The sequence below is a fragment of the Typopeltis vanoorti genome, chromosome 6 (genome assembly GCF_054136105.1).
Source record: "Typopeltis vanoorti isolate ZY-2024b chromosome 6, IOZ_Tvanoo_1.0, whole genome shotgun sequence".
NCBI lineage: Eukaryota > Metazoa > Arthropoda > Arachnida > Uropygi > Thelyphonidae > Typopeltis > Typopeltis vanoorti.
The window spans coordinates 52,622,756-52,637,618 of NC_143554.1; the positions used below are offsets into that span (position 1 = coordinate 52,622,756).

General features: G+C 35.4%; 1 protein-coding gene across 2 annotated transcripts in view; it reads right to left on the reverse strand.

Annotated features, from left to right (window-relative positions):
- Positions 1 to 14,863, reverse strand: part of LOC150105454 (unconventional myosin-Id-like) — a 435,962-nt gene that overhangs the window by 76,056 nt on the left and 345,043 nt on the right. For both annotated transcript variants that reach the window (XM_090394828.1, XM_090394829.1), the window contains 2 exons: positions 13,433 to 13,554; positions 2,624 to 2,725 (listed from right to left, as the gene is read on the reverse strand). In XM_090394828.1, coding sequence (XP_090250954.1) covers positions 2,624 to 2,725; positions 13,433 to 13,554 — 224 coding nt within the window. The remainder of the gene's footprint in view (positions 1 to 2,623; positions 2,726 to 13,432; positions 13,555 to 14,863) is intronic.

The following is a 14,863-nucleotide window of genomic DNA, read 5'->3' on the forward strand; positions in this document are numbered from 1 at the left end:
CATCAGTTACTCTATTCCCATTTTTATCCCACAATGTCATTCTTCCACAGCCATTTCTCCTCCTACTAACCACATAGCTAAAAAATTCCCTAGGATTTTCTTTGGATCTTAGGGCCAATCTCTTCTCATATTCCAGTTTTGCCTTCCTTACCATATTAGTCACTCTCCTAGCCTGTCTTATATTCTTCGTGCATCTGCTCTTCACCTGTCTCCTTATATTTCTTCCATAACCTCTTTTTCACATGCAGTTCGTTCCTGTTTAATATTGTTTGTCATCCACTTTACACAAAATTGTGTCCTCTTCTTCACTTGTGGAATACAGCTTACTATTGCTGCTAAGAAATATTCCTTCACAATTTCCCAAGCACTAATGATATCCTGGCATTCCAATTCCCTCCCTCCATGAAACTTACCCAAGTTGATGTCTAAGACTATTATAATCACCTGCCTTATAATTCCACATATGTTCCCGTATGAATAGAAATGCAGGAGTATCTTTGATACTCCTGCATTTCTATTCATCTTCTAAGTCAAAACACATGGTCGCTCTCTCTCTCTTCAACTAGTGTGAGAGATGTCATCTCACTTATTATCAACTCTTCTGATGCTATGACCAAATCCAAAACCTCTTGTTCCCTTTATTACATGTTGCCTAAGACATTTGTCCCTCAAGAATTCTAGAAATTCCATTCCCTTATTGCTACATGCATTTTCCTCTCCCCAATTTATACTGCTATAGTGAAAATCTCCCATAACAATCATTCTTCTTGCATTTGCCAAGCTCAACTGTCTAAACATCTCCTGGTCCCCACCCTCTGTGCTCCTTGGTCTGTAGCAACATCCCGTCTTTCCCACCTCTACCTCACACCATATGCTTTCAAAATCATTAGTGTCACTGCCTTCCAAAGCCTCCACTTTTAGAGGACATAAGTCATCACTTATCATAAATCTCTCTCTCCACATAGTTTTCTGTAAGCACTGTACAATAATTCCTTATCTACTTCCTTAGGAAATTTGTTGCCAAAAACATATTGTAATTTAATTTGTATGAAATTTATAACTCATTTTTTGTGTAATTTATTTAATTTATTAGTATTCTGGCAATAAATTTATGTCCATGTTTGGCTGCAGTCATGAAAATGTTTTCATATACAGGTAAAAATACAGTTCGTTCCTAGCTTTTGGACACTAGTGTATATATACACACACACATGATTTTGGAGTTTAGGTAGAACTAAATGCTGGGAATAGATTATTATTATTATTATTATTATTCCTGATACCTCCAAGGAGTCCGAAGACTCATTGCAGGAGGACACTTACAACTGTCTCAACCACTACACTGAACCTCTACTACGAATCATCTCCATCAGCGCCATCTACCGTCCACCTCCACCACCACCACAACTAGTATTTTTTGTCTGTAAATTGCATGTGTTCTGAAGGGCCGATTTGTCTGTATGCTGGATGATAAAAACCATGCTACCTCCGTATGAGATTGGCTAACTCACCTTCGATTGAAATCGTCCAAATAAAGATTCCTCTTGTCGAGATGAGAATCGAACTTAGGCCTATTCCAATCGAAGGGCGCAATGTACCGTCGTTCTTCCAATTGCGCTATGGAGGTGCTTCATTTCATCATCATCATCATCATATGTATCAAGGATTTAGGCCTAGCATGGCCTGTTCTGGCCTTAGAAGTCATCGTTGAATCGTTTAAGAGGACGTCCTGGTTTTCTTTTTCCTAATGGCTTGTACTTTAATGCTTGTTTTGGTAATCTTTCTGTTTTCATTCTTTGAACGTGTTCCATCCATTTATGTTTATATTTTTTAATTTTTTTCTATTACTGGTTCTTGGTTTAATTCTTTCATAATATCTTCGTTTCTTTTGTGATCAAATAGGGTATACTTTGCAGTTTTTCTCATAAACTTCATTTCTGCTGTTGTTAATCTTTGTTTGTCTTTTTGTTTTATTGTCCAGATTTCGCTTCCATACATTAAGACCGGTAAGGCTAATGTATTGTATACTTTTAGCCTGGTTTGTTTTTGAACTAGGTTTGGTTTAAATATAGAGTTAATCACACCTGTTATTTTTAAATATTTTGCAATTTTTACGTTTATATCTTTTTCATTTTCATATGGGATCATACATCCTAGGTAGTTAAATGAATTCACCTGTTCTAAGATCTTGTTATCTATTACTATTTTAGTTCTTGCTGGATCTTGTCCTTTAAAGGCCATAGTTTTTGATTTTTCCGTTGATATTATCATACCATAATCTTTGAATATCTCATTTAGATTTAAAACGCTTCATTTCAAAGGATGTAAATATGTATATATGTATTTGGTATAGTTGTCTTTGTGCTGTTCCTTTTATGCAATGTAAACTTTAATCAGCTCAGTTCACAAAACTGGAATTATCAGAAACATATACAATATTGAACCAAAGTTCCTGTCTTCTTGAATAAAATTGTTAGAAACTTAATAATTTTCAGCACTTTTTTTCTTCATTTAAAGCAAAAATGAACACAATTTGGTTGAATGGATCTCAAGAAATAGAGGTACAAAGTTTTAAAAACCAGTTTTAAATATATATATATATATATATAAGTAATTTAAATACCTCTGAAAAATATGTTTGAGATAGCCCACACTAGGTTTTATGATATAAGGTGTGGACGGCCAGGATATATTTTTTCCAAAGTTTTTCTTTTCTTTTACATTCCTAAAAAAATAAAAAATAAATGTCAGTAAAGTGTGTGAATGTACACATACAATGCATTTGCACATATATAATCTTTTGCTATTTATAAAATAGACTAACAAAATTTTGCATTTCAGCTTTTAGACTTATGTTCATGACATATGATACATGTTAAAACTGCAATATTGATAGTAAATTATTTATAGTAATAATGTTAGCTAAAACATCAGGGTACTAATAATTAGAATTACCAGAAACATTTAAAATGAGCATGTGTAGTGAATCATGATGGATGGAGATGAAAATATATGATGGTTAACAGCAATAAGACTAAAAAAACATATTCATATATGTAAAAAAAAAAAAAGTTTGTATTTATGGATGACTACTTCCCATATGTATGTGCAATGGACATAAAATCAATAAAATATAATAAAATTTTAAAAATAATATTTCACCAAGCTAAAGATACATTCCATGCAACAATAGGATTTGAATTCTTCAATGGGTTTTCGCTGAATATAGATTAAAAGTCGACTTGTTATCTATTAGGCCTACCAAGCAGATGTGCAATATGTCTTTTGAACTTCAGGACTCTGTCAACCATCACCATCTAGTCTGGATGGCAAGTGGAGAGTATATTTATGGCTCGCTTAGGTCGTAGATGAGAATTACTGTAGGCATGGATGCTTTCTGAATGTCTTCAGGAGGTAGATGAAATTCATTTCTTGCTCAGAGACCATTACCCTGCTTGCTAGGTGCAAAGTGATTGAAACAGTTACCTTCTAGGTCTCTAGATTATGCAACCCTTAACCCAGGGGTTCTCAATCTGGTTGTGTTGTACATGCATTTGAGATTAGGAAAAGAGTGGCGGGCACCAATATCTTTTTTCTATGAAAATTTCTACTTGCTTATCATATCAAATGATAACAATTAACAAATTAATTAACTATGAAAGTAGGATAAATACACATAACATTTATTATACAACTAAATTATTTGATAATCGTTCTGTCATTATAATTATTAAAAATAACAAAACACAATTTCATACAAAAGAGATTTTTCCTCAGATTTATTTAAAAATATATAGAAATGTAGCAATAGTAGCATTTTATTCTTATCTACTGTTTAATGAAAATTGATTGCTGGGTAAATAATCTTGATTTGAGTTGATCAATATTTCTTTTTCTAAGCTCAGATTTAGGTGAATGACTAATGTCAAAAGAGCTGTGATTGCACTTGAAATGACGTTCGAGGTTGTGTTTCTTCATCACTGATACAATACCATCACACAATAAGCAAAAACATTTTCTTTATTCTGGATAAAACAATAGTCTTCTTTCCAATTGTTGTTGAATTCGTAGGTTCCTTATTTTTTATTTGGATTACTTATTGTGGGTGCAGAATTTTTAAACATGAGAAAATAATGTGTGGTCAAAGCGTGCTAACAACACTGGTGAAGTGGCGATACATCCCTCAAGTACACAGTTGCCAGTGGAGTAAATACATAAAACACACACAAAATTGGCACTGTTAACACTCACACTCAAAGACTGAGAAATTACAAAATGTTCGTAAAATAACATAAATGGTAATATTTTTTATGATTTCAATAAATATTATTACTAGGAGAAGACATATTTTTCAGCTTTAATTTTATTTTTTGCTTATTTAATAATTGACAGTGGATGCATGCAAATAACTCTGCTGGCGCATTTGTGCTTGCAGGCATAGGATTGAGAACCTTAACCTAACCAAAGTACAGTATAAATACAGATATTATTATTATTATTATTATAATACAGAGATCTCCATGGAGTTCAGAGACTCATCGTGGGAGACACGCACACTAACTTTTATATACACAAAACTTATCATTCATACCTTTCCGTAAACTCATTCGCTACTCTCCACAAAAAAATAAAATCCACACACCCACAAACAAAACTTCTACACAACTTCCACATATGACCCCTAGTTCTCTCTCTCTATTTGTCATGTACTGAAAAATTTTTCCTTTCTGTCAATCTTATAAAACTCCTTTAATATATAATAATTTTCTATCATGTTCCCTCTTTTCCACCTATTGAATATTAATAATCCTATGCATGAAATGTCAATCACAACCATTAAAGGCTAAGAGCCTTTCATCGGTGGGATTACGAAAAAAAATCCCCTCTAGACTTGAATCTTATTCAATGACTGTAGCATTTAACTATACAGCACGCATGCATACACGTGCATATTAGACCACGTTTTGAAGTGCAAAACCCTTCCCTTAGCAACATTAAAAATAACAAATCCACTCATGTGCCAAGCTAAATGTCCATCTAAATTCTTCCGAGGGACATCAGAATCACTCCTTATAAAACTCAACAACTTCACATCATTTGATGCGAGTCCCTTGTCAAACCACATGAAATATCGTTCATGCACAAGTTGAACAGTGTAGTCCAAAAACAGAATTCTATGAATGCTACTAGTCACCCTTTCTGAGACATCCCCCCCCCCCACACACACACACAAAACATGCATTCTGGCACCTTTCACACAACCAATTTTCTCTATTATATCACTAATCTATTATCCATTCCTCAAATTTGTGAAGGTATCTAACAAATGTCTTCACAAAGTAGACAATCACACATCAGTAGTTTACACTGTAATACTATCATGTAACATCATGATAGTGTTGCAAATAGTACAAAGCACAGCAAGAAGAGTAACCAGTAAGGTAAGGAAGACAAATTAGATAATGTGAGGAAAGTAGCCAAGCAGATCGAAAGAAATCCCACAGAATTCTTTCAATAAGTGGTGAGTAAAAGAAATTGTTGCTACGGAAGAATAATTTTAATGAAAGCTGATGACAGGAAGATGACAGAAGAAGTCAGAATAGTTGACTTATTGAGTGATTAATTAGTAAGAGTGTATCATCCAAGTGGAGATGTGTGGATATAGATACCTGAATAGAAGATACTTCAGATACTAAAAAATCTTAACATGAAACATTATTGGATTAGATGGGATATCATATGTTACGAGAATGTGGTTATGAAATGGAATTGCCTATGACTAAGCAAATTAGTATTTATCTGTCAAGACTCCAATATGATCAGATCTTATATTTCTTTCTTCTAAGGCACTTCTTAGAAGAAAGAAATATATCTTTCCTACTATCCGGGGAAAAAAAAGCACTTGTTTTGCTAACATTTCCTCTTCCATTCTGCTTAAGTGACCATAGACCTCAGATTAGCTCTACTAACACCTTCCTGAATGCTAACAATGTCAAGTTCTTTCATAATATCCTATTTTTAATGTGATAATGTAATGTGATAACATCTGTTCACTTCATTGATCTTTCTGAGAACTCTCATATTTTTCACCTCCAGTCTTTTATTTCTAACCTAGTTCTCAGATCCATATGTTAAAATTTGTTTGAACACTGTCTTTTATATGTTAGCTGAGTGTTCTGACTAATTTATTTCTTTTTCCATATAAATTTGTTCGGTTGAATCCTCATCATATTGGCTTTACCAATTATGTTGTTTATTTCTAAATTGAATAGCATCTTCATTAGAAATTGTGCCTAAACAGCTGAAATGCTTTACTTATTCTAAAGGTCATCCACTTAGGTTGTCATTCAGGATGCAGTTGCTGTTTTCAATGTTTCTGCCTATGTTCATTATCTTTTTATTGCTGATTTTTCATACCAAATTTATTACAGGCAGTTATTCAATTTAGTCAGCCATCTACAAGATTTATTTTGGAATATAACATCATATGCATAAAGATGCTGAGATTTACATCACTAATTCTGATATCAGGTTTAATGCCACTTTCATTCGTAATATGATTCATATAAAGGGTGGTTCAAAATCCCACATACAAACTTTGAGGGGGAGGTAGAAAACATCATCATATTCACATAGGAAAGCATGACCAGAAATGCCACCCGAAAGTGATAGGTGGCGCTCCAGGTGAGCAATTCGGGCTTCCTTATTCAAGCTTTTGACATCGTACAAAGAACATGCGTCGTTTTACGAATGCTGAGATGGCAGACATGCACCTCGTTTACCATATTATGTATCCAACTACTATTTAACTGTTCAGTTACACCTGATAAAGTTTTTACACTACTTACTACCTTGTGTTATTTCTGTATCTTTGTGTCCCTGTTAGTACCTTCCGGTGGCATTTCCGGTCATGCTTTCCTTTGTGAATATGGTTGATTTTGATGTTCTCTACCTCCCCTCAGTTTGTATGTGGAATTTTGAACCACTCTGTAGATGAAGAATGAGAGTCGAGATAATGTCCACTCTTGTCTCACACTTGATCTAACATCAAACTATCTTCCTGTACTTCCTTCAATTCTAACTACTGTTTTACAACTCAAAATAGACTATGTATTTGCTTGCTATAATGTCTCATGCCATATAACTGCAGTGTTTTGAACAGTTTTTCTCTTGGCCCCCTCCTCATATGCCTTTTTCTAAATCTACAAAACTTAGATAGATCCTTGTAATAGTCACATGATTTTTCAACTATTTGTCTTAAAGTGAAAATCTGATTCTGATGACCCCTCTATTTGGGCCTAAACCCGGCTTGTTCTTCTCCAAGCTTCCCTTCCACAATTTTTCTTAGCCTTTTCTCAAATATACTTGCATAAATCTTACCAGGAACACTCAGCAGAAAAATCCTCTGTAATTCATACATTCAGTTTTATTTCCTTTTCTACAGATGAGTACCATGAGATCTCTACTCAAATCATCGAATTAGACCGCTCTTCTGAATTACGCAGTGTAGCCACATTGCAAAACTTTGATATTTCAGCATTTCTGGTTGAATATCATCTACTACATCTGCCTTTCCACATTTCAGGATTTTGATGGCAAAAAAGCCATCAAAAAACCGGTTTTTCTCCCTCAGGTACTTCTGATATATAGTATTATTGTGTTTTTCTAGAATGGATTCTACCACTGCACTATCAATCACTGCTTGTTTCATCTTTAGAATATCTTTATTCTCAATCTTCATGTCACTTTTAGCATCCTGGATTCCTTTTACAGCCCTGTTTCCTCAAAAAAACAACATCAGGTGGCATATGGAGAGGGCGCTAGTGAGCCAAGCACTGTGGATGTACCTAAGAAGAGCTCCTGATTCAGATAAGTTATTCTAGGAAGAATTAATTATATATGCGTAATTGTTTGAGTAAAAGTGGCTGTAAACGTTGTGCACTACCGGTATTATTAGTGTGGGGGATTTTTCTTGCCTAAACTTAATTGTAAAATCATTATTATCAGACCTAGTAACCTGCAGGGAAAAAAAATGGCGGTGGCATTGTCATTCCATGATTTTAATTTAGATTTCACTTGTTTCGTTAAGTATAAGGTTTGTTATATGTATTCCTTCGATTACATAAATGATTTGTGGATGTTTAGCATGGATGGAAGAAGGATGTGTGCGAAGTGTGACCTGAATGAGGAACTGATGAATGCAAATATGAAAGTGTTAGTAACGATTGTGTCGCGAGTGCACATTTGAAAGAGAAGGATGGTGAGAAAGACAGGCGAAAAAATGTTAAAAATCAGGAAAAAAGAAAAAGAGTGATTTGACAACCGTAACGGATGTTAAAAGGGACGAAAGTGAGGCGAGAGTGGCGGAAAGAAATGAAATTGAGAGAACGAAGGAAAGTAGAAATGGGTGACGCAGAAATCGCAAGTGAAAAAATCGACAGAATAAATGATAGCGAAAAAAGAATGAATGATGGCGAAAGTTGGATGCACGTTGGACTGAAAGTACTGAAACAAAGAAAGATGAATGAGAGTAAAAGTGAGAAGAATAATAGCGAAAGATGGATGCATGTTAGTCCGAAAGTATGGAAACAAAGAAAGATAAATGAGATTGAAAGTGAGAAGAATGATGGTGAAATTTGGATGTATGTTGGACCGAAAGTACGGAAACAAAGAAGGATGATTGAGAGGGAAAGTGAGAAGAGGGGTTCGAGAGTTAGAAAGTTAGAAAGATTTAATGATAGAGTGAATGTGTCGCGAGGTTCAGAAAGTGAATTGGATTGGATGAGGCAAGAAATGAAATGGATTCGGAATGAAATTAAGAGAATTCAGGTCAAAACTATTAAAATAAATCATGATGGCATGAAAGAGTTAACGAAAGATGAACGAGTGGCATTGTATGGCGACTCCATTATTAAAGGTGTGCTAGAGGATAAAATGCACAAGGTATGTTTTCCAGGCGGTAAAATGAGTAAAGTGATTGAAGCATTGGATACGACGCGGGAGCGAGCAAAAGAGTTAATTGTATTAATTGGTACAAATGATTTGAGAGAGAACAAAGAGCATGTCAGAATGAATGTCAGGAGGCTGTTTGGAAAGATAAAAGAGAATAGTGTGACAGGTAGGGTAGTCAGTGTGTTGCCTAGGTATGATTGTGGTGAAATGAAGCAGAGAGCAAGGATTATGAATGATATTCTGGCTAAAATGTGTGAGGAGATGGGAGTACAGTTTGTTAACGTGTGGAATGAGTTTGAGGGACGAAGTGAGCTGTATGGGAGCGATGGATTGCATTTGAGTGGTTATGGTGTGAGATGCTTGGAGAGACTGCTGCTGGAAGGTAGAGAAGTGAATAGAGAGAATGAATCAGATCGAGAGGGGAGTGATGTGGAAGAGCAGAAGAGTAAGACAGGAGAGATTGAAGAAGTGGAAATGAATGGGGAAGTGAATGGTATAAGTATAGAAAATGAGAGAATGGGTGTGCAAGAGGAGCAGGGAAATGGAGAGGCTCTGGGTGGACAGGGGTGCACAGTGTGAGAAAGGGGGATGCTCCAAGAGGAGGTGAGAGCATGTGTAGGCAGAAAAGAAATGGGATGACCAGGGATTAAGAGGAAACAGATGAAATTGAAAAGGGTTCTAAAATGAAGAAGCAGAAAGGGAAATGGCCCCAGTCCAGCATGGAGAGATTACATCGAGTGAGTGGTATCAGTGGAACTAGCTGTAGATCCAGAAATGAGTTGTCATGTTTGTATACCAATGCTAGAAATATAAGAAACAAGGCGGATGAAATGGTTGCACTAATTGCGTCTGTTCATCCAAAGATTGTCAGAATAAGTGAGACATGGTTAGATGAGGACGACATCCTGACAGGAATAGAGATGGAAGGGTATGATATGTTTCGTGAGGATAGAAGGGGTAAAAAAGGGAGGGGGAGTGCTATTGATGATAGAGAAAGAGTTATGTCCATACAAGGTAGTGATTCAAGATGGAAATAGGGCCAGTGGTTTTGAGGCAGCATGATGTGAGATAGAGGGGAATAGAATCAAATACTTGGTGGGATGTTGTTATAGACCTGGTAATGTGGATGGTGGTGATAGTGAAATGTATAGTCAAATAAGCCAAGCAAATAAGAAAAGGGTGATCATTATGGGGGATTTTAATTATCGCAATATAGACTGGAATGAAGAGACAGCAACTGGAAGTAAAGAAATTGAGTTTCTTGAGTTTTTGAGGGATAACTATCTCAGACAGTATGTAACAGAGGGCACACGAGGATTAAGGGGTCTTGGATTTGGTCATCTCATCCGAGGATGTAATTATAAATGAGGTCAAATCATTAACCAATTGGTGAAAGTGACCATGAGGTGATTACCTGGGTGGTTGCCAGCAGTACAAGTACCTCTGTGAAAAAAAGGATCTATGTGGAACTACAAGGGGGGGGGGGGGGGGATTATGAAGAGCTCAGGAGACAGAAGATATTTTTGAAAATATGACTGGTGGTGGGAGGACTAGGGGCCATGCATGGAAGCTGGGCAAGAGCGTGGTTGACAAGGGTGTTAGAGCTAGGTTCTTTACTTGGAGAGTGGTAAATGAGTGGAATAAGCTTCCAGAGTCTGTTGTGGGTGCTACGACCGTGAATGAGTTCAAGGCAAGGTATGATAGATACTGTGTGAATGTTGAATAGTTGTTCTTGACATGATGTTAGGGCCTCCCTCGATGAGTCTGTCGACTCCTTGGAGTTTCCCGGAACAATAATAATAAATAATAATTAGGCAAAACTGAAGTGGTAGACGGAACAGAGAATAAGCATAAAAATGTGTGTGACAAAGGAGAGGTTAAAACTGACACAATTGAGAGAAGAAAAAGAGTAAAGGTGTTGATAGAAAGAAGAGTAGTATGATAGATGTAAAGGAAAAAGAGTTGGCTGTAATGAGGGAGATAGCTTGGTTATGTGGAGTGATATGCAGAACAAAGCGGGATCTTCAACAAATGCAGAATTGTCTGGCGAATGGATAGCTGATATCAGAAAGAAAGAAGTGCAAGATAAGAGAAATGAATGCTTGACTAAGAGAGAAGGAAAAATCAAGGTGTTGAGTCTTGTATGATGATTCAATCATAAAAGATATGATTGATGAGAGATTGACAAAATGATGCTTCCTGGGTGCAAAAATTAAATATGTTAGTGAGGATATTAGAGCACAAAAGGATAATGTGAAAGAGTTGATCGTTTTGGCTGGAACAAATGATTCAAAAAGAGAAAAGTATTGCATTAAGGAGGGCATGAAAGAATTACTGGAAGTAGCAAAAGAAAACAGTGAGAGAGTTAAGATAGCAAGTCTATTGTTGCAGTATGACAAAAGAGCTCAGAAGGAGGGCTATAATAGCGAATGACTTCATGGCTAAGGACGACTCCATAGAGTAGCCTGTAATAATAATAATTTATAAGCTTTTTACAAGAGACTTCAAAATATTTTGCCACCCTCCTAACTTGTTTTCTATTACTTGTTCCTAATACTTGTTACAAAAGTCTTCCCATGACTTTTGTTTAGCTAGTTTTATTCAGTGCTTTGCTTTCTTACATTCTTCTCTGAATTCTCTCAGAGCTTAAGCTGACTTACTTGACAGGAAATATCAATATACTTTTTTTCTTTTCCTTGACTGCCTATTTAACTTCCTGAAACAACTTCACCACACCTCCTGATTGAATTAATCAATGTTTTTATTAGGATTTGCCACTGAATCGGCAAGGTTGGTCTTGTTTTCAAATTGTTTTATTTTTTATTGAATAATATTTGTGTGTTTGGGTCTATAGTTCATCTCTGAAACCTGATCAACTTTGATTCATTTTAAAACTTTCTTAAATACTTTTCTTTTCAATATGATATTCAATTTTATTTTGGTGGTCATACTTCTCTTTTCAAATCTTCGGAAGAGATGACCATTTGGTTTTAAGCTAAATGAAAACTGAATAAGGAAATATACCAAAAACTGAGATATGGAGGAGCAGAATCAAGAAGGCAGGTGACTAGCAATATACCAGAAGATTTTGTACTTAGACCATTGCTATTTAATTTGTACAAGATTACAAGATACGTGATACAAGATATGAAACAAAGAAATATATTGAGTTGTTTGTGATGTAGAGAACTTGCAAAAAGATTTTAAAAGGCTGACAGTACAAGCAAATTATAATGGGACCACGTTAATATGGGAAAAGTGTAAAGTTATGCACTCTCAGATGAAAAAGATTACAAGCTGCATACAACAATAACTGAAGTGGACCCCATGAAATAGATTTGGAGGTACTGGTAGATATGAAGAGGTAATTCAGAGGACAAACTGCAAAATTCACCCTCTAGCTAATAGGTTTACTTGGTTACTGAAGTACACAATATTATTTCAGTGAAAGCTTCATCATACCAAAATGCATAACTTTACATTTACTAATGCAACTGACATGGAGCAAATGCTCCATGTCAGTTGCATTCCAAATTACCCTGCCTATCTTAACATTATCAGCAAAGAGCTGTATATTTCCTGTCAAATTCTTCCCATTCATGTAAACACTGAATAACAATGGACTAAGGACTGATTCCTATGGTATACTGCTGATCACCTTAAATCTTGCAGGCTCTCCCCCATATGGCACTTTTTGATAACTGCCAGTCATCTATCCACTTATTCCTTATTCAAGTTAATAGTTTATAAATTCCATATCTTTCAACATATGCAACAGCCTTCCATGCTGTATCCTGCCAAAAGCCTCAGCATAGTCCAACAGTATCACTGATGTGCCCATTTCCTTGTCTAACTCAACTGTAACATCATTATAAAATGCAAGTTACTGAAATATGACCTTCCTTTCCATGCTGTTCATTGCAAGTATATATTCTCTGTCAACTTTTCCAGAATCTTCACCACCACTCTAGAGATAATAGTCTCCAGAGATAGGTCAATTGTTAGACATATCGGTCTTTGCATCACCCTTGTGGAATGGAATTATCTTGCATTCTTTCCACTACTGTGTAATCTTCTCTATGCTGAAACTCAAAGTATACAATCATGTCAAAGGCACAGTTAGTTTGGTTGAACACATTTTCAGCATCAGTGCTGATATCACATCAGATCCTACTGCCCAATTCTCATTCAGTTTATTCAACAACTCTGGTATCTCCTCTTTATATATCTGTGTTTCTTCATTCAGTGTAGAGGTCGCATTGAACTCCATGTTACATACACAGTTTCTTCTGCATCTGCCACCTGCATACAATCTATTTAGTATTATTCTTCAACATTCATTCTTTCTTTTACTAATATCTTCGAAATCACTAACATCACCATGTTTGAAAGATCTTAAATGTAACCTCTAAATTTTGGGGTTCCAAATCTGTATATTTAAGAATAACCTCACCCACAAGTGAAAAAAATCTAAACATACCTAAAGAGCTTTTCAAGCTGATTTATGTATGATCTCACTTTATATTTGCGATAGTAGGTAATAATAGCAAGTGCTGCTTTCATCTTTTGGTATTGAAGACGAGCTAAGCCACCACGCCACATCTAGAAAAGGATATCAAATTAATTAATGGGAGCAAAACATTTTTGTTGAATAAAACTTTCTAAAGTGAAAAAAAAATTAAATTAAAATTAAAAATCATATATATGATCCAATAATCATCAAATGTGAGACAATGTAAAGTGGTACGGCACACCAGTGTTTCAATGTTTGGGGAGGAAAATGGAACCCAAGCAACAAAGTTTTAATTAAAAGTTAAATACAGAATTAAAATTCTGAAATAAAAAGTTGCTTTGTTATTATTATTATTTCCACTTCATTATTAGTTTCTACTTTTAAAATAAATCCAATAATGAATTCTAATTCCAATCAGTTTCTTCAAAAATATAAATGCCATTCCAGAAACACAAACTAGTTCTGTAACATGCTACTTCTTTGCTATAGCAATGGCTTTATTTTTTTTTCCCCCCACATTCTTGCATGTTCAGTATTAATATGCTTGCTAAACAATCTTGTTAAAGAAAACATTAATTTCTTTCTACATTCTCTTCATATGAGGCAAGGGATCTTGGTGTATTGGTGGATAAGAATTTAAAGTTCAAGGTCTCATAGCAAAAGTTGCAAATACAACTCAGAGGATAATTGCTATGTTGAAGCGAACCTTGACATATAAGGATAAGGAAGTAATTTTGCCTCTTTATAAGGCTTTGATAAGACCACACTTGGATTACTGTGCACAGATTTGGTCTCCTGGGTTCTAAGAGGATAAAGAAGTGGAAAGGGTGCAAAGAAGAGTTACAAAGATTATATCCGGATTATGGGATTTAGATTATGAGGACAGATTGCGAGTGTGTTGATTACAGACTCTGGATAACAGGAGAAAGAGGGGTGATGTTATAGCATTTCAAATTATGAAATATTTTGTTATATGGAAGGCGGAGAGAGAATACAGGGGCATCCATGGAAGTTAAGGTTGCTCTCAGGTTAAGAGCTAGATTTTTCTCAGAGAGAGCAGTGAGTGAGTGGAATAATTTGCCCTTAGGGGTAGTGAGTGCATCTAGTGTAAATGAATTTAAGGGAAGATATGATAGCTGGGTTGGGTAATTTACAGCCTCCATCGATGAATCCTTGAATCCCTGGAGGTCTCAGATAATAATAATAATAATAATAATAATAATATTAAGAATGATTAACATCAATATTAGCTCCAAATTTACCTGCTTCTGTTCTTTGACTGAGAATTATGATTATCAGAAAGCATGTAGACAGGAATGCTGTTGCAGTGATGAGTGAATGAAATACAACAGGAGAATGGAATGGAAAAATGATAACACAATATGAGTCCTAATGAAG